The 20,205-nt window shown below is 37.3% G+C and overlaps 1 protein-coding gene across 1 annotated transcript in view; it reads right to left on the reverse strand.

The window, feature by feature from the left end:
* Window positions 1-1,095: 1,095 nt before the first annotated feature.
* Window positions 1,096-20,205, reverse strand: part of GPR180 (G protein-coupled receptor 180) — a 32,387-nt gene continuing 13,277 nt past the window's right edge. Inside the window, exons 4-9 of the mRNA XM_079779465.1 lie at window positions 13,363-13,543; window positions 13,171-13,220; window positions 9,304-9,461; window positions 7,138-7,329; window positions 4,728-4,805; window positions 1,096-3,673 (exon numbers count right to left, since the gene is read on the reverse strand). Of these exons, the coding sequence (XP_079635591.1) occupies window positions 3,515-3,673; window positions 4,728-4,805; window positions 7,138-7,329; window positions 9,304-9,461; window positions 13,171-13,220; window positions 13,363-13,543 (818 nt within the window). The 3' untranslated portion in view covers window positions 1,096-3,514. The remainder of the gene's footprint in view (window positions 3,674-4,727; window positions 4,806-7,137; window positions 7,330-9,303; window positions 9,462-13,170; window positions 13,221-13,362; window positions 13,544-20,205) is intronic.

Raw genomic sequence — 20,205 nt, forward strand, 5'->3', positions numbered from 1 at the left:
CAAGTGTGGAAGCAGCAAAATTACTTCGGGAACTACTGCAAGAGTTCCGGCCAAAGCTCTACACTAGTTTTCTTAACTCACAGAAAAACCAGTCTCATTCATTTAGTCTCAATTCATGAACTCGGGTTGAAACAAAAATATTATTACCTCTCCAGATTTGGTCTCAAATTGACTATCGCAATTTCCCCAAACAAACAAAAAAAATCTCAAAGATCTGTTAACACTAAGTTATCCAGAGAATGTTTCACAAATCATTTTGGGTTTTCCAGAGACTTAGAAGCATGAACAGACTGTTGAACCTCAGAGGGAAGGTAGGGGAGGGTGGGTGGGAAGAGATCAACCAATGAACTTGTATGCATATATGCATAACCTGTGGACACAGTCAATGGGGTGGTGAGGGCCTTGGGTGGAGGGATGGAGAGGGCTTGAAGAGGTTAATGGGGGGAAAGGGAAGACCTATGTAATACTTTCAACAATAAAGATTTTAAAAAATAATAATAATTTCGGGTTTTCTAAGAATTTCCAGAGAATATGCACAGCCTTCTAAGGGAAACATATTGAAGGGCGCAATGTTCATGCTAATGTGTAAATCCTACTCTCATTATGTTCAAGTTCGCTTTAGACTTGCATATCTTCTATTTTCATCAGACTTGGCTTACTTTACTTGAGGTCATGAAAAACTTCCCTAAAGCAAGCTCTTCTGCCTGGATTATCTCTCCCAGTTGTTAGCAATGCTTTCTTGCTGAAAGCCAAGGTTCAAATATTGAAGTGTGCTGAGGTGCCCACTTAATTAAGTAGGAATTAACATTATTATACATATCAATACAAATAAACATCTTTTATACCTTTCTAAAGGAAAAAAAACAAAACCTTTTTTTCTTTTTTTTTTAAAGAAAGGGCTCTGGACAGACCATTCGTCTTTAAAAAATAAAATAAAAATAAATCTTAAAAAATCATTATTAACAGAGAAAGAAAATAGAAAAGTTTTGATCTTTAAATAGTTTGCAGTATACACTCATCTTTCTGTAATCTGTAGTGACATAACTCCATGTAAACATTCAGGAAAAGGGGAATGCTATGTCATGACTTATGAAATAATAAATTTGGGCTCTGATTACTAAACTTTATTAACAACTTTTATACATTAATTAACAATTACTTTACTTCATTTAACAATAGTTCTTGAATAACAAAATAAATTATCAGCAAATTCAACCATAAATTAAAAAATAAAGTGAAAAATACCCTTGAAGTTTCATAAACGCAAGCGTAGTAATATATTTGTATATATATATACTGATTACAGTGTCTATGTTCTTTGTGTAAGGTAAAATAAGATTATTCCCTTGCCATTATTGCAAGTTCACAAACTTTATGAAAGGCTTCACTATTTTTTCCCAGCTTAATTAACTTGCACTTCAGTTGAACACAACAGACAATAATGGTGTTATTAGTGAGATGTGGTAAAATAAATGGTCATGACCACTCAGCAGATCATGTAAACCTAAAATATCCCCCAGACCTTCCAGTCTCAACCTGTAGATCTCATTATTAAATAATTTAGAAAGAACTATTAGAGATGACTTCATGAGCAGGCTGAACTTTGCCACTTTGCCAGTCACAAACGCATATATTTTTGCCTTTAAAAAGAAACAATACTATTCATTTCCAATGAAACTAGGTGTAAGGGAAAAAAAAAAATAAAGCCATGGATTTCTTTTTTTGTTGTTAATCCTCACGTGAGGATATTTTTCCATTGATTTTTTAGAGAGTGGAAGGGAGTAGAAGAGATAGAAACATTGATGTAAGAGAGACACATTAATTGATTGCCTCCTGCATGCACCCTGACCAGGGCCAGGGATTAAGCCTACAACCGAGGTACATACCCTTGACTGGAATTGAACCCGGGACCCTTCAGTCCGTAGTCCGATGCTCTATCCACTGAGCCAAACCAGCTAGAGCAAGCCACGGATATTTTTAAGTTGCGCTACATTATTTTAACTATTTAACTAAAAAGTTTAATTACCAGATCAGTGCACCATTTGTTTTTTATCCTCACTGGAGGATATGTTTGTTTGTTTATGTTTTAGAGAGAGAGGAAGTGGTGGTGGGGGGGGCGGTGCAGGGGGAGAGAAACATCAACTGGAGATCAAAACCAAAACCTTTTTGGCAATATTGGACTACACTCCAACCAACTGAGCCACCTGGCCATGGCAAGTGTACCAGTTCTTGCTTAAACATGTAATACCTTTGAAAGTAGATTAAAATAATCTTTAAAAATAAGCCAGAGGTAAAAATGAACAGACCTGAACAGCTTGACAGAAATGGAATAATTTCCAATCAGTGACCATTAATGGGCATACTCATTTTATATAGCAGGTTTTAACAACCATTTAACAATTCTTTAAACAGGCACTTGATAGAGTACTTTTTAGCTATCATATTCAATACAGAGGCATCATAGACACACACAAAAATATTGCTTTATTACTAAGGATTCAAGATGGCAACTACTTAGATTCCATTGCCAATATGGATTATAACAAATCCAGTGAGTATTTTGTTTTTCAATTATTCATAGAAAATTTAATCCTGATTAAGTATCCTTGGGCAGGAATTCATAGGTAGTTGATGACTGAAACCAACATTTATATGAAATGCTTCTGTTAATTTAATCTGTGTATATGGCTTAATTATAATTGGGGATTCAATGTAAGAGAAATGAATTATATCAGGATTAAAATTAGTAGGATATCACACAGTATTTTTTCCTTCTTTCTTTTTTAACATGTAAAACTACTTGTCCCTTTATCTAAAAGCTCAGGTTTTAAAAACCTTTATCGTTAAAACACATGTAATGTATCTAATTTTATTTTCATAAACTGTCCAAAACTCTTTGCTAATCAAACTAAAACTGTAATTAGAGCAAAATGATAGAAGGAAATGGAGAAAACCCCCACCCACAAATAAACAAAAGCTTATTCATTTAACTATGAATATACTTTATATTTATTTTCTGAATTTTACTTTCAATTCCTTTAAACTCCAACATGAAATGCATTTCCTTTAAAGCATAAAAAAGAAGTTTTTAATCAGTATACTACACTGATTTCATAAGTGGACTTAGTTCAGATATGTATAAGCAAGTAATCATTTAACTGATTACTTTTTATAAGACTATTAAACCTGAGTTAACTATTGACATAAAATGAGGCATTATAAAGTGGTGAATCTCTTACCAAAATATCATATAATTCTTTTCCATCTTTATTTCCACATGGAAATCACATAAATCACCTTATAACAATACTCTTCAAAGTTTAAGCATTTTTTAAAACATTTCATTTATTTCCTTTTTCAGTTTTGGTACTGCTTAAATGCAGTTGTATAAATAACATGCTCTGCTTTCTATGTTCAAATTTTCATACCAAAAGTATGAAAAAAAAGTCAGTGTATTTGGATCCTTATTGCACTCTGTTTAATCAATTCACTTTTCCTTTAAGAAAATCAAGTATCAGAAGTGAGGCCGACTTTTGTGTCCAGAGGATATGGTCAGTGGTAGTGTTACTGAGGAGAGTGAAGAAACTTCCCAGTACAGACTGTGGGACAGAAAGAGTCTGTAGAGAATAACCATGGAAACAGACTGGCAAAGGATAACACCTATTGTAATAACCTGAAAAGAACAGAAAGAGAATGCTTTTACTGCATGCAAAAACAGAGAATTCAATTTATCACAAACCTGTATGTACTTTATATATACATATAGGATATTGCAAAAGTAGGTTTACAGTTGTTCATATGGAAAATAACACAATCATTAATAAATAATATAATAAAACCTATGCTTTGTGTACTCACAACTATAAACCTATTTTGCCCCACCCTGTAATATGTACACACACTATCCTTCATCTCTCCATGGGTACATTTTATCAAATTCATTTTCAATAGGAAAATATGACTAATGTTCAGACCTGTAACTGTTCAAAGGTTAAATTCCTTAAACATTTTATAGACACTAAAATAAGACAGAAAAGAATAATATGCTATGCCATTCTCTCCTTATGGTGCATGCACTACGGAGAGTAATGAGAAAAACCAGGCTCCTGGCTAATCTAGTAATGGGAATAAAACATGCCCCAGAGTCCTTTCAAAAATCCTCAAGTTGCTTCTCTATTTTTGTAGACTCCCTTCCTATCTACTTACTCTTTGTAAATACCTTAGGCTCAAGACACATTTGTGAGTTCAAGCATATACTGCACTGCTTGTGAAGGGCTCTGGCAGAACTCCACTTTGAAATGATGGAGCTGTTCACCTAACAAGGTAGGTATCAACACAATCAAAATGTGGCATACCTGAACGTGGCACTCCAGTCCACAGTCTGTTAAAGCAACTAGACTGATTTTTATAAATCTACCTTGATTTTTACTATTACACGGCAAAAAAGTTTGTCATTTTTCTTAACAAAGATGTGTTATGAATCCTCTAATTTACGCACGGCACTATGAAATAGGTTATAATATGCATAACAAAGCTATTTTCCATCATTTTGTTTATAAACTAAATTTAAAAATTTGTCTTTTATATTTTAATCTTCTAAATTATACCCTCACCAGTTCAGTATTTTGTTTCAAAGTTTTATTTTGAAGAGCTCAAGAAGCCTCTGAAAGCATAAACAGGCCCAATAAAAATTACCAAAAACTATTTTGCTCATATATACTACTTACCTTATCTCTTTGGTAGTCATTAAACATGAAAGATATGCATGCAAGAACTGGGTGGCATAAAAACCACAAGACACAGCCCTGAAACAAATGAAAAGTAAGTCAAGCAAGTGCAGCTATGTATTTATTTTCAGAATGTACCAGATAAAACACAGTAGGCATATTTAAGAGGTCTTGATTGATATCAACCAGACTTTAGAGAATTTGCAATAAAAAGGTAGAAATAAATTTGCTGTTGCTACTTTGTTTCTAATCAAATTTTCTAGAGTATTTAAAATCTTAAAATCTACATTTGACATTTAGATACACTATGAATACATTAAGTAACAAATTAGTAATTGAGAAAAACCAATGTACAAATGTATAATATTTCTGTAAAACAATAAGTATATTCACATTTTTAAAAATATATTTCTATTGATTTCAGAGTAAGGGAGAAGGAGAGAGAGATAGAAACATCAATGATGAGAGAGAATCATTGATCGGCTGCCTCCTGCACATCCCACACTGAGGGATCGAGCCTTCAACCCAGGCATGTACCTTGACCAGAAATCAAACTGTGACCTCCAGGTTTATAGGTCGATGTTCAACAACTGAGCCACACCGGCCAGGCTGTACAGTCACATTTGTGTATATATATATATATATATATACACACACACACACACACACACACACACACACAGACACAAAGAAATTGTGAAAGAATACACAAAAAAGCGACTGATGGTAGTTACCTGTTTGAGGGTGTTAGTACAAAAGAGAGTGGAACTGGGCAAGTAAGACTGGGAAGCTTTTTAACATTATACTTTTCAAAGATCTCTTTTCTATTTTTCCCAAAACCTTGGCAACATATTCTCTTTTCCAAAATTAAATTTGAAATAAAATAATAAGTTAATAAATAATAGTTTTTGAGATGCTTAGTATATAGAAAATAAGGAAAAACAGATGTAGAACAACGTGATTACTATGCTACCATTTATGTAAAATGGAGGGAAAAACATACAATTATATATTAAAAATTCTCTGGGAGGATAAATTAAAACAGCAGTGATTATATGAGGTGATAATTCAGTGGATGGAAGACAGCTAAGAAACATGTTTTGCTACTCTTTAAATACTTTTGAATGTTTGAACCCATTCAAAAGGTTAAATTATAATATATAAAAATAAATGTTTAGGTTCAATGAAAGAGTTTGATATTGTTTTAAACATAAAACAAAGAAGAAATTTAGTTTTTAAACGTCTTAAATACATAACCACTTTTCAAACAATAAGCACTGCTTTTCCTGTAAAAATTTGGAAGTGAAATGGCCTTTCCTTGCCTGTTTGGTGCTCAGAGCCTGAAGGTGTTTCTGGGCTGCAGCCGCTTTAAACTGTGCACCAGGAATAAAGGAGTCTGGCCCTTCTTCCCCCGCGGCCTCTGACTCCTCAGAGGAGCAGGGTGGCTGGGGAACAACTCATCAGAGTGCTATTAAAGTTGCCAAGATGAAGGAATATGGATTCTTTCAATCTGACAGGAAAACATAACCTTCTACAGAGGAAGGCTTGCAGAGTCACTGCCCAACCTCTCTCCTGGTCTTCCCCTTTATTAGATGGGCATAGAAAAAAATTAAATTTGCTTTTAGATCTCACTATCATATGAAGGGCAGTGGGGGGAATAAAGTGAACATCTCATGTGGAGGCAGTGAAATGGCTAAAACATAATATGGACTCAGCTTCCTGTTCCATCTGCTTATGCCAATGGATAGCTCCTCACACTTTGTTTTAAATCACTGCACAATTCTGAGTAACAGTATCTAGTAATAGTCAATTAGTAACTGTTTTTTGAGAAATGTAAACTGTATTCTAATTAAAAAATTTTTTTTTAAAATTCTGATACTATAGAAAAATGCCAACTCCCTATTGGTCAAGAAATCATGAACCAGACAAAAATGACCTGCCAAAAAGTACATGGAAACCACTGTTCTACGGGTTCTATAAAATAAGGATAGTATCATCCACATGTCATAGGTTGTGAAGATTAAATGAGTTGAAACACATAAAGGGCTTACAGTTGTGCCTGGCACATAATAAAAGTTTAAGGAGTGTTGGCATGTAGTTGCCTATATATTTCCTAAAGAAAGCAGAACAGTCCTAACCAGTTTGGCTCAGTGGATAGAGCGTCGGCCTGCAGACTGAAAGGTCCCAGGTTCGATTCCGATCAAGGGCATGTACCTGGGTTGTGGGCACATCCCCAGTAGAAGGTGTGCAGGATGCAGCTGATCGATGTTTCTCTCTCATCAGTGTTTCTAACTCTCCCTCTCCCTTCCTCTCTGTAAAAAATCAATAAAATATATTTTAAAAAAGAAAAAGAAAAAGAAAGCAGAACAAAGCTGATAATTAGAAGCCATTTTCTAACCAAACCCCATACTTTGGCGAAAGTGATGTAGAACTCTCTTTTCAGGGTACTCCTCTCCACTGTGATGATCTGGTAGAGTCCACAGCCTAATGACAATGCCAGGCAAATTCTTAAAATGATTAGCAGGATCCCTGCTAAGTTGTGGTGTGAATAATAGCTGTGAGGACTGGTCTCTCCAAACTGTTCCCAAAGTAGCAAAATACTCTGGGGGAAAAAAATACATTTTGAGAAAAAAATCATATCTGCTTACAATAAAGTACTTTTCAACTATTTTAAACATCCATTTAAACACACCTACATTCCTAAGAGGTTCTAAGATTTATCAGACTATAAAGTTGTCAGTTAATAAAGCACAGGCAGTCTTTTCCTTGCTGATACCCTAAGCTAGAGAAAATGGATTACCAAATGAGACCACATACTAAAGATAAAAAATGCTATTTCTATCATGACTCAAGTAAGATATCTGTAAGGATAAAAATAAGTTGAAATGATTAAGAGAATAAATATAAACTTTTTTCCAAATTCACCTTTTTCTTCAACACCGTATTCAAAATCAAACTGTCCTGCTTTCAAGATAGTCCTGCATTCTCAGGATAACTTTCAAATATCTCAGTATTTTTTGTAATCCAGAAATAAACAAGTTAGAATTGCTGATTCAGATTTTACTCATTTTCTATGGTAACCTTGGTGGTTAAAGGAGAATATATTTTTAATATTCATTATAAGCACCAAGAGCACAGTTACTTATCCTTACTTCTTTTTCTCCCATATTGTTACTGTAAAAGTAAAAAGCTCAGTAAGTTCCTTATCAAGTTGTTCTGTTTATTGCTATTCAGTAGAAATCTGTGTTCATATTCCTTCCATCTTTACCAAACATCAATCACTTAAATAAATTACTATAATAACCAGTAAGCCTGTGCTTCCTTCACTTGCCAACCCAGATCTCAGTGTATCTTCCATGGCTTCCAAAGAATTCATATCAAAACTCAAGTATTAATTCTAATTCTTAGTCTTTATTAACCAGCAACCTCTTCTTTTTCTCATTCTCAAATCTTGCTACCGTTCTTGATAGGTGATCTCCTTTGTTATCTGGCACACATGAATTTCCTTCTTGGACTAAATATTTGCTCTATATTACTAAAAATGTTACTCCTCCACTCCACCCAATTGTACCCATCTGATTTCTTACTCACATTTCTTTTTTTATTATTATTACATTTTATTATTATTACATTTATTGGGGTGACATTGGTTAATAGGATCCAACAGGTTTCAGGTGTGGATTTCTGTTATAAGATCTGTATGCCAACCACCCAAAGTCAAATCATCTGTCACCATATATTACAACCCACTCACCCCTTATCCTCCCATCCTCCACTTCTAAACTTTACTTTTACAACAAAAAGTGCTATTATAGAATTACCATTTCCTGCTATCTATGTGAGGTAATGAATATGTTTATAATCATCTCACAATATATATATATACCAAAACATCAAGTTGTATATCTTAAATATACCGTATATAAATGTTTCTCTCTCATCGATGTTTCAAATAGCTCTCTATCCCTCTTCCTTCCTCTCTGTAAAAAATCAATAAAATATATTAAAAATATATATATATATTTTTAAAAAAAGTTTGAGGACCCCTGGATCTCTATAGAGAGGAAAAAGGCACAGAGGACCTTTCTAAAACCCCGAATTTGTTGTTGTAATTGTTTTTAAAAACAAGATCCCATTCTTTTTTTATACTACATTTTGCTTTTTCATTGATCTCAGATATTCGCTTGAATTATTTCACATATAAAGTAGAAAAACTGAACCTAAAGATCCTTGCCAGTGAATGAATCTCAAATTCACTGATTCACTCCTTCAATGTTGAGTACTTACTATGTGCTAGAAAATATGAAAAGAAAACTATTAAGTAGGAAATAAGAATCTAACCTAGTATTAAACATATTGTACTTGAATAAGCAATAGGAAGCACAAATTCAGGTAAATTACAATTAAATTCAGTACTAAGAAGACTAACAGGTTATTTGATCTATCACTCTTTAAATTCACACTTTAAAAGGACGCAAATTACTTATGGATCCCAAGTTTCAATTTTGATATGATATATGTCTAAATTTGCATTTCTGAATATTGAAAAGCAGAAACACTGAATGCCAATACTCACCTGTGTTATGACAATGAACACAGCAATGCCAGTGGATGCAGGAGTAGAATCCCATTGCAAAGGTCTGCTTTGAGACTTCTTCATTCTGACTATTGTCCAGCCCATGCATAGACTCAGAAGTAGGAATAACATGTGAATTTGGGAAGTGATGTCAAAAACTAATGGGAAATGAAAACCAAAGACAACCAAGTTTTCTTAAGACAAAGAATGTGGTCCCTTTTGAGTTGAGAATATAATTACTTTTTAAACTACAAAAAGATGGGCATTTTCAAAGAGAACAGATAAAATTCAATAATAAGATGTATTCATGTGTAACAATTCTTAAAAAAGTAAAATTTTGCCATTAAGTTTGTAAACATTTATGAGAATAGTTAAAACAAGTGCAATACTCCTGTTTTAGTACATGGACATGCATGCCAATAACCCATTTTATTAAGATAAGCTTTAGCCCTAGCCGGTTTGGCTCAGTGGATGGAGTGTTGGCCTTCGGACTGAAGGGTCCCAGGTTCAATTCTGGTCAAGGGCACATGCCTGGGTTGCGGGCTTAATCCCCAGTTGGGGGTGTGCAGGAGGCAGCCAATCAATGATTCTCTCTCATCATTGATGTTTCTGGCTCTCTTTTCCTCTCCCTTCCTCTCTGAAATCAATAAAAATATATTTAAAAAAAAGAGATAAAACTTTAAATCTCTGTTTCCCATTTTTCTTAGCTTCTTTAAGTACATAATCCTGTTTATATCTCACTGCTTATTAAAAGGAACACATTTTAAATATAATTTCTGCCATGTAAAGAATACTGGTGCCTTCATTTCTCAGTTGCTAATTTTTTTTTTTTGATGGCTGAACTACAATTTGAAGAATATTTTCTAAAACTATTCATAAGAAATAGCATGATAATAAAACACATAGCTGCAGTAACATCCAATTATGTTGGCTTCAGTGTCAGAGTCCCGAGACAAATAAAATACTCCACGCATTAGTGTGATGTGCCACCAGGTGGCCATCATCTACACTGCAGGGAAAGCCTGCTACTTTAAAGAGGATGCAACAAAAGCACCTGCATGCACCCTGTTCAACGCCACAAGAAAAAGATAACCTATAAATACTTCAAGGCTATTAATTTTAGAAGAGAGTATTTACTGATTTTAAAGAGATTGTCACTTTTCATAGTGTACTTTACTCTGGATTTTAGAATGAACATGTGATCACAATTTAACAAAACAAAACTTTTTTCAAATTGCCATCCATAACTTTGAGGTCTACAACTTTTAACTTCTTTTATATAAAGAAACTCTTGGAGAAACAGATAAAACTAGTTATAGTCTAATACTTATATTTAAAAGTTACAAGCCAAAAACCTATTAGTATATTTTTTCAGATATATTTTGACATATTTTCCTCCTGCTCTGCCATCCAAATTAAAACTGGATACTCTACATTTATGCTTATATATTTGTAATAATGAATTCTGATAATAAATGTCACTACATTTGAATGAGATAAAATATCATAGCCTTTCAGATCAAGCAGTTTTCTTTCATAAATTTTAAATGACTGTAATGCTAATTATTTTTATTAAGCATTTCACAAGTACATATTCAGTTACTTAAAAAAGTCATAGCCAAAGAAATATTCCTACATAAGTTGCTAATCTGCAAAAACAAATACCTGGGGGGAAAAACACCTGACTTTTCTGGTTCATTTCTTTACATACTAAGTTATACACATTTATAATAATGAAAGCATAATATGCTAATTAGCCAAATATCCTTCTGGATGAAGCCGGGGCTGCGAGGGAAGCCCGGGTCCCGGTGGCCGGAGGGAACCCCTGGTCCCGGGTGCCAGAGGGGAGCTGGTGCCGGCAGCCAGGGGAGGGAAGGCCTACTCTTGCATGAATTTTGTGCATCAGGCCTCTAGTCTATACATATAAAAGGCTAAGTGTCTGTCCCTCCGACAGGTAGCTATGACGTGCACTGACCACCAGGGGGTAGATGCTCAACGCAGGGGCTCCCATAACGTGCACTGGCCATCCATATTATAAAAACCCAGTGGCCCGCCCTAACTGGTTTGGCTCAGTGGATGGAGCGTCAGCCTGCGGACTCAAGGGTCCCAGGTTCGGTTCCGGTCAAGGGCATATACCTTGGTTGCGGGCACATCCCCAGTGGGGAGTGTGCAGGAGGCAGCTGATCGATGTTTCTCTCTCATCAATGTTTCTGGCTCTCTATCCCTCTCCCTTCCTCTCTGTAAAAAATCAATAAAATATATTAAAAAAAAACAAAAACCTAGTGGCCCTAATGCCGTAATGACCAAAGACTGGCATGGGTGGGCGTGATTTTGTGCTCTGGGCTTCTAGTATTGATATAATACTATAACTTTGAGGATAGGTAGAACAATGTTTATTTGTTGTTAAAAAATAATTAATTGCAGGTAAAATACACAGATTACACAAAAATTCTATTCTGTGGGATTTGATTAAAAATCTTAAAATTTTAACCATGTAACTAACCAAACCTGTTGTCAAAACTACCAAAATGAATAATATTGATTTACTGCAGTTTTATTAAAAATAAAAATAAAAGACTTTTGCTTTGCCCAGCCAACATGACTCAGCAGTTAAGTGTTGATTGATTTATTTATTTTTAAATATATTTTCATTGATTTCAGAGAGGAAGGGAGAGGGAGAGAGATTGAAACATCAATGATGAGAGAGAATAATTGATTGGCTGCCTCCTGCACACTCCCAACTGGGGATCAAGCCCTCAACCTGGGCATGTGCCCTTGACAGTAATTGAACTCGGGACCCTTCAGTCCGAAGACTGATGCTCTATCCACTGAGCCAAACTGGCTAGGGCTAAGCGTCAATTTATGAACCAGGAGGTCAAGGTTCAATTCCCAGTCAGGGCACATGCCTGGGTTGTGGACTTGATCCCCAGTGTAGGGCCTGCAGGAGGCAGCTGATCAATGATTCTCTCTCATTGATGATTCTATTTCTCTCTCCCTCTTCCTCCCCCTCTGAAATCAATAAAAGTATTGTTTAAAAAAAGACTTTTGCTTCTTAACCCACAGTGAAGATACATAGTGTAGACACTTGCTATTTTAAGGTTCTAAAAAACTTCTAGAACCTTTCATTTTCCTTGTGAAGAGAATGTGTACTGCTCCCCTCTTAGACATGAACAAGAGTTGCTTCTCCTTTTTTAACATCATCTAGAGCCCTTTTTACCTCCAAAGTTTCTCACACTCTTTTTTCTTAGATGACTCTGAATGTTTAATAGAAACATAGAATATTTTAAAGCTGGACAGAGCTTAAATAATTTAGCTTATGCATTTTAGATGAGGAAATTGAGGCCTAAAGAGGCAAAACACATAGAAGCCCATCCATGGCAAAGCTACAAGGTCAGCTCAGTTATACTCTATGGCTCTGGGTCAGAAAAGAGGGAAAAAAATAAAAAAAGGTTAAAAATAGGAAAAAAGCTTCAGTTCCGGTCAGAAAACTTGTGTCTGAGTCTTGGCTCTGCCACTCAACAGCTGACTGACATTTGGAAATATGCTTCATGCCACTGAGCCCTGATTCTTTATCTGCAAACCTACACCTTACTAAGGTTTTATTGAGGACAAAATGTAAGAACACATATGAATATGCTCTAAAACCAATGAACAGCTACACACATTGTCTATTATTAAGAAGAAACTAAATAGGGTTTATGGGAACTAAAGCGGTAGCCCTGTGTTCAGTCACGTTAAATTAAAACTAACCTTGAAGAGAAAAAATTGTATTAGGACAGAAATAATTTACAAAAAAGAAAAACAAGAAGTAGATAGCAAGTTTACATTAAAAAAATAAATAAATAAAAGGCTCAGAAAGATACTCACATTCTGCCAAACTTCCCATAAAAGGTAACCCTATTCCATCTTTGGAGTAACTGAGGAATTGAAGAGGAGAGTATCAGTATAAATTACAAGTGTGAAAAAAATTGTTTATAATCAAATCAAGCATAATTTTGGTGGACTAATTAGGATTAATTAGACGTAATGATGAACACAGTTTTAGTGGTTGTAAGTTACCTGGAGAAATGAATGTAATTAGCTAAAGCTGAACCAGCTTGTAACAGCAATGCAGTTGTCAGAACCTTTAAAATCATGTGCATGGGTCCTCCTTTATTAATAGCCTGCCACAATGATTGAGCATAAATGCAAGCAATCACAAAGTACACTAGGACTAGGAGGAAAAAGAACTCATGTAACCCTGTGAAGAGAAGAAAGGAGTTTGCTTCAGTAAAACAAGCCAGTTATAATATTGGGTTGCTTTCAAATATTTCTATCAATATATTTCTAGAACTTGTTTTTTAACTGAAGTCATAGCATTCACTTTTGTAAAAGTGAGGGAAAAGGAGATCACTGAAATTTAAAAATTTTATACTTTTGGACAGTTCTAACTATAGGAAGACAGATTAAACTAGTTAATCTATTAAAAAGCATAGTGGTCAAGGCCTAAGCCCAAAGACTACCCATAAGATAAAAGTTTTGTTCAAAAATAGTAAATTAAAACAATGATTTCAGCATTGTTAGATATACTTTTTAACCTCAAAGTGGATTTCTTTTGTAAGACACTTAGAAACAGGTTTAGTTAATCAACAATAGTAAAATATACCCTGACAACAGGTCTCAAAGTGAGATCCAGGGGCCGGTATCAGCAGCATTACTAGGGAACTTGTTAAAAATGAAAATTCCTGAGCCTCACCCCAGATCTACTGAATCAAAAACTCTGGGTGCAGGGCCCAGCAATCTGTGCTTTAATAAACCCTTCAGGTGATTCTGATTGCAGCTAAGTGCCAGAGCCACAGCTCTGGAATGTATCATTACCTTAAATTTCCATTTGGACAAAGCTTCAAAATACCTGTCCTGACCAGAGCCCCCTTCTGAAGTTAACTGTCTTCACCTCTGGTCAACGAGGAAACCCTGTGGTACCATGTGACTCCACTTCACAGTTAACTTAAACTATACCACCTGACTAAATGGCCACCAGTCCAAAGACTAGCCATTGGCCAAAAAACAGCATAACTTGGTTCTCAAAAATAAATTAGGCTAATCATATTCTCTTGGGAAATCAAACCACAAAACACGGAAAGGATTAGGTGACAGAAATTGAAGCTAAAAAGGGCTAATATTGGGATAGGCCAAAGGAGTCAACCCAGACCATGATAAAATAAAAATTCTGAGTACACTGAAATTTTGAATGATCAAAGGGAGCTGGTGGGTAAGGACAAAAACAAAGTAAATGTGCAGATTTCATATTAAAAATAGTGCCAGTCATTAAGCGGCCTCTAGCTCCTTCCTACTAGCAGCTTTCAGTTCAGACTTCCTGCATCCTCATGATAAATCCCTCCCACTCCTTCCCTGAATTACCTGGAATAGTTTGACTGTCTTAAATTTTCAGAAATTTCAGAAAATTTTTATAATAAACCAGAAGGCTAGCTTTGAGTTTAATGAATTACATTTACTTGGTTACATCTAAAGTTAGTCTTCAATATTAGGGCTTTTATATCCTATGTAAATAACATGGGAGTCTAGTGACAGTGGATATGGACAGACCTGTCTCTATTAAACCTGTGGATGAACAGTCTAAATTGCAATCACTTCCATTCCAATTGTGAATACCGAACCTACTCCAATTCTCATTTGTGGCAAACTCCAGCCAAAAGGCAGAGGAGGGGATATTTCCACTATATGACAAATAACTTTAGAAAAGCAATCCAGATACTAATAGGAAAAATAGTCAATAAACAGTTCAATCTCAATCATGTTTTTGGCAGGGTTAGGAGAAAAAAAAAAGAGAGAGATAAGAAGTATTTCAACCACTGGGTGTCTCCCCTGCTCTGTGTATACAAATGGCGACAGTCCACTCTCTGGTCCAGGTGAAAAGTCATGTTTATATTTAGTCTTCAGGAAGAGAAAATCAAGTAACAGAAAAGGCATATTTGATTATAAAATTCCCTACACAGAAAAAGTATTCAGCTTTAGAAATAATGGGACAATAAACCTGGGATTGTAATAGTAGTGGAACAAGATGGAAAATATGCTGATTATAACTCAGTAAAATTCTTTTTGCTAGCTTGTGTTTTAAATCCTGGGTTTTTTTATCTTTCCTTCTTAGTATAAAGAATTAAACATGGAATTCTATTTAAAGTTTTATTTACTTATAATTCTGTACAGAATATCCATTACAAGGTAAAGTTTTAGACTTCATTAGGTTACAAATCCAGTATGAAAAGAAAATCCTCAGATGATTTACTGAGTAATCAGAATAATATAGGAGAGGGAGGAAATTTTTAAAATAAGACATGTCACCAGCAAAAAAGTGTTTTAGGATTATTCAAGATTAAGTGTATCTTTTGAAAAAGCTAACATTATAACCAACAAATTACTTCATTGAGGTAATATATTAAACTAGAGGCCCGGTGCACGAAATTCGTGCATGGGGGGGGGGAGGGTAGAGGGGGGGGGGTTTGTCCCTCAGCCCAGCCTGCAGCCTCTCCAATCTGGGATCCCTCAAGGGACCTTCATTTTTTTCCTCCAGGAGTGTGGTAGAAAAACCCTAGATCACCTTCTTGGATTCTTATAACCCAAATTACCAAGAACACTGCAAGTGGCGGCCTATAGGGAGCTTAGCCAATGAGCTGTCAGAAAAGGTATTTACTCTCAAACTGGTTTGGCTCAGTGGATAGACCGTGGGCCTGCAGACTGAAGGGTCCCTGGTTTGATTCCTGTTAAGGGCATGTTCCTTGGTTGGAGGCACATTCCCAGTGGGGAGTGTGCAGGAGGCAGCTAATCGATGTTTCTCTCTCATTGATATTTCCGACTGTCTATCCCTCTCCCCTCTTCTCTGTAAAAAAAAATCAATAATATATATATATATATTTTTAAAAAGATGTTTCCTCTACAGCTCATGCAGTCCCTGGGTTATGTACACTGGGCTAGGGGTGTGTCCCTGCCACCCGGTGGTGGCCGCTGGGGTCTCCGCACACCCCAGAGGCCAGCAGCCATCCCCCTGTGGAGGGCGCTGGGCTGGGGGCGTGGACACGAACCGCCACTTGGTGCCGGAGCTCAGAAAGCTGCTGGGGGCGGGGCGGCAACATCCCCATCTCCAAACGCCCCCGAGGCCAGCAGCCAGCCCCACCATGGGCCCCAGGCTGGGGGCATGCAGGGACCCTGGGCAGCACGCAGTGGTGGCCACCAGGGTCTTGGCACACCCCAGAGGCCAGCAGCCAGCCCCCCGTCGTGGGCGCCTGGCTGGGGGCATGGACCCAAACTGCCGCTTTGTACGCGAGCCTTTGCAAGCAGCTGGGGGCGGGGCGGGAACATCCCCGCATCGCTATAGCAACGCGGGGATGTTCCCGCCTGCCAGGACGCTTGGCACCTGCACCCATAGGCTCCGAGTGGCCAGGGGGCGTTCTGGGACCCCTGCCGCTCAGGACCTAAGCGCGGGCCTACAGACTAGGAGCAGCCTGGGTCCAGAGGATGTTTCCAGGACCCAGGCCGCTCAGCGCCTGCATATGCAAATTAATCGCCATATTTGTTTGGGTTAATTTGCATATTCACTCTGATTGGCTGTGGACATGGCATAGATACGGTCAATTTGCATGTTTCTCTTTTATTAGATAGGATACCTTGAACTAGGTCATTTGTCCTATACTTAGTTCATTGAATTTTGCATAAATTATTTTTACCATGACCCTGTCCACAGACACTTTAAAGATAAAACATGAATTCTGCCCTCAGTGTTCTTTTAAATAAATCACCTTTTTTTAAAAAAAATCTTTTTTTCTCTTCACCTATCAATTTTAACTTTTGTTCTGCCACCATCCTTCACAAGAAAGCAATCTACGTTCACTTTGAAATTAAAATCTAAATTTAAAACAGATGGGTGCTAGGTATTAAATTTTACTTATACACAAAAGAAGAAAAATGCTCTTACACAAGCATGCAACAAGTGACAAACTCTTATGTTATTAGGAAATGTATAGATTTTAAGGCAAGCTTAATAGGAAGAAGCATTGGCAACATTCAGTAGTAAGAAAACTTAACAGGACAGCTTTAAAAACTTCAGCTCCGGCCCAGCTGGTGTGGCACAGTGGTTGAACATCGACCCATGAACCAGGAAGTCATAGTTCGATTCCCAGTCAGGGCACATGCCCAGGTTGTGGGCTCGATCCCCAGTAGGGGGCATGCAGGAGATAGCCTATTAATGATTCTCTCCCATCATTGATGTTTCTCTCTCTCCCTCTCCCAGCCTCTCTGAAATCAATAAAAACATATTAAAAATAACAACAACACAAAAACTTCAGCTCCAACTAAAATGATAGGAGATGGGAGACAAGAGGGTAAGAGAAGGGAAGAGAGTCACTGGGTCACAGGCAGCACCTGGGACACTCTTGCCTACCCATGATGCTTGCTCTCTCTGAGGCACAGGGTCCATCCTGCCCTCAAGTGTCTCAAGATATATCCTAACTGGAGGCCCAGTGCATGAATTTGTGCATGTTTGGTGTCCAGCCGACCCACCCAATGGGGGCCCATCCGGCAGGGCCAGCTGAGGGGAGGGGCCGTGGGCAGTTTGCTGGCCAGGCCAGCCGGGGGTGGGGGGTGGGCCGATTTGGCCCCAGATCAGGCTGGTTGGCTGCCGTACATAGCCACAGGTCACTCTGCCATTTCAGTAGCTGGGCTTTTATATATATAGACTAGAGACCCGGTGCACGAAATTTGTGCACAGGGGTATAGGGGTCCCTCAGCCTGGCCTGCACCCTTCCCAATTCGGGACCCCTTAGGGGATGTCCGACTGCTGGTCATGCCCTAGAGCCCTCCTTCAGTCCCTCTCTGGCTGGCCAACCTCCCATGTCCCTGATCGTGCACTGGTGGGGACCCTCAGCCTGGCCTTCACCCTCTCACAATCCAGGACCATTTGGGGGATGTCAGAGAGCTGGTTTCGGCCTGATCCTGCAGGTCAGGCCGAGAGACCCCACTGGTGCACAAATTAGTGCACCGGGCCTCTACTGAAAAATAAATGCCAACATCTTTTAGAAAGATAAAAGAAATGGTAGCATTGACTTAACTTCTAATAGTACTCTACAACTGTTAGTGTAGGTAGCTAGATATTAATAAAGGAAGAAAGCAAAGGGAATCAGACATCAAGTCAAATAAACTAGAGAGCTGAATCAGACAATAAACCTGCTTCATTAGGGAGCTACAGCTTCATACACTCTCCAGGGGACCACTGCTTCCTCTATCCTCAGGACCTAACAGGCAGGAAGGATCTTTTAGTCCTTAGATTACTGAGGAAGAGATAAAATAGCAGGAGAAATTCCTCTATTGGGCACATGTGCAGTAGAAGCCAAGATGGCACAGGGAGAGAAGTCCCTTCACTTTCAGTCTAACATCTATCAAAGACAATCTCTCTCTCTCTCTCTCTCACACACACACACACACACACACACACACACACACACACACTCTTACCCCATGGTTTCTCTCGCGTGTTCTCTCTCCATAGCAGTCATGCGGCCCCAGCAGCCAGAAGTTGTGGAACTCCAAGCATCGGCCTGCCACAGCACCAGCCCAAGTGCATCCAGGAACAGACTAAGCTAGCTGGATAGGGTCAGAGGCTAAACTGGAGTAAGCTGCAGCATGGCAAAATTTTTGGACACTGGCCTTTGTTCTGAGGGAGACAAGGCTAGTCATATTCCACAGTGGGTTGGATGGAGATGACACCCCAGGAACCTGGGGGTGCTTTCCATTTCAACCCCAATAAATCTTACAATACCATCTCAACCGCCCATGGGTGGATCTCTAAAAAAGCTTTTCTTATTTCTACTGGCAACACAATGATCCAAACTACCATTAGTAGGACTGACGTAACTTCCAATAACACTATACAATGATCCAAACTACCATTAAGTAAAGTTTAACCTTTAGGTTAATTTGCGTTCAAAATAACTTGAGTAGCTTACCCTTATGTAATTTCCTTTACACAAAAAACTTTCAGAATTAACTATTTTAAAACATTTAGCATTTCATTTTGTCACTGTATAGATATATATTTTTCAGACCAAAAGATATTTTTTAAAAAGTTGATCTCTTCATACATTTACTTGTAACTTCTTGTCCTTAACACATGCTCCTTGAGTTGCTTTTCTGTGGCAATTTATATTTTGAACTAAACAATCATTTTATATAATGTAGCCTCAACTCCTGTTCTACCTCCACCCATCCACTTTGATGGCCAATGAGATGTAATGGGATTAAATTTTTCTCTAAGCAGATTGACACTTCCAATGGCTAATGAACTCATGAATCTTATTTTCTTTGACAGATGGCCTACAGGTCTTAGTTTTCATTCTGACATGTTAATTTACAAATCTATTAGGATACTTTCTGGCATGTCTATCATGAATCACAAGAAATCATTCATTTCTGTTTGGGCTAAGTATCTCACTTCAGTAGTATCATATAATCAACCTAAAATTTTGACAAAAAATTGAATAGGAGTACACCTAATTTTGGAAAGCATTATAAACTTTGATCATTCTTAAAATAGTTGAAAGCTCCAATAAATACAATCCTTAAATTTGCTCAAACAACCTATTAAAAGGATAGTCATACAAAGTAGTCATTAAGTTTTCAATTTCAGTTACTTAACTTATTAATATTTTTCTGTTTATAAAAATAATGCTGAGAAACCAAGATGGCGGCATAGGTAAACACCTGAACTTGCTGCCTCACACAACCACTTCAAAACTACAACTAAAAGACAAAACGGACATCATCCAGAACCACAGGAAGGCTGGCTGAGTGGAAATTCTACAACTAGAAGGAAAGAGAAAAGCACACTGAGACTCAGAGGAGCTGCGGAAGTAA

The sequence above is a fragment of the Cnephaeus nilssonii genome, assembly GCF_951640355.1.
Source record: "Cnephaeus nilssonii genome assembly, chromosome: 8".
NCBI lineage: Eukaryota > Metazoa > Chordata > Mammalia > Chiroptera > Vespertilionidae > Cnephaeus > Cnephaeus nilssonii.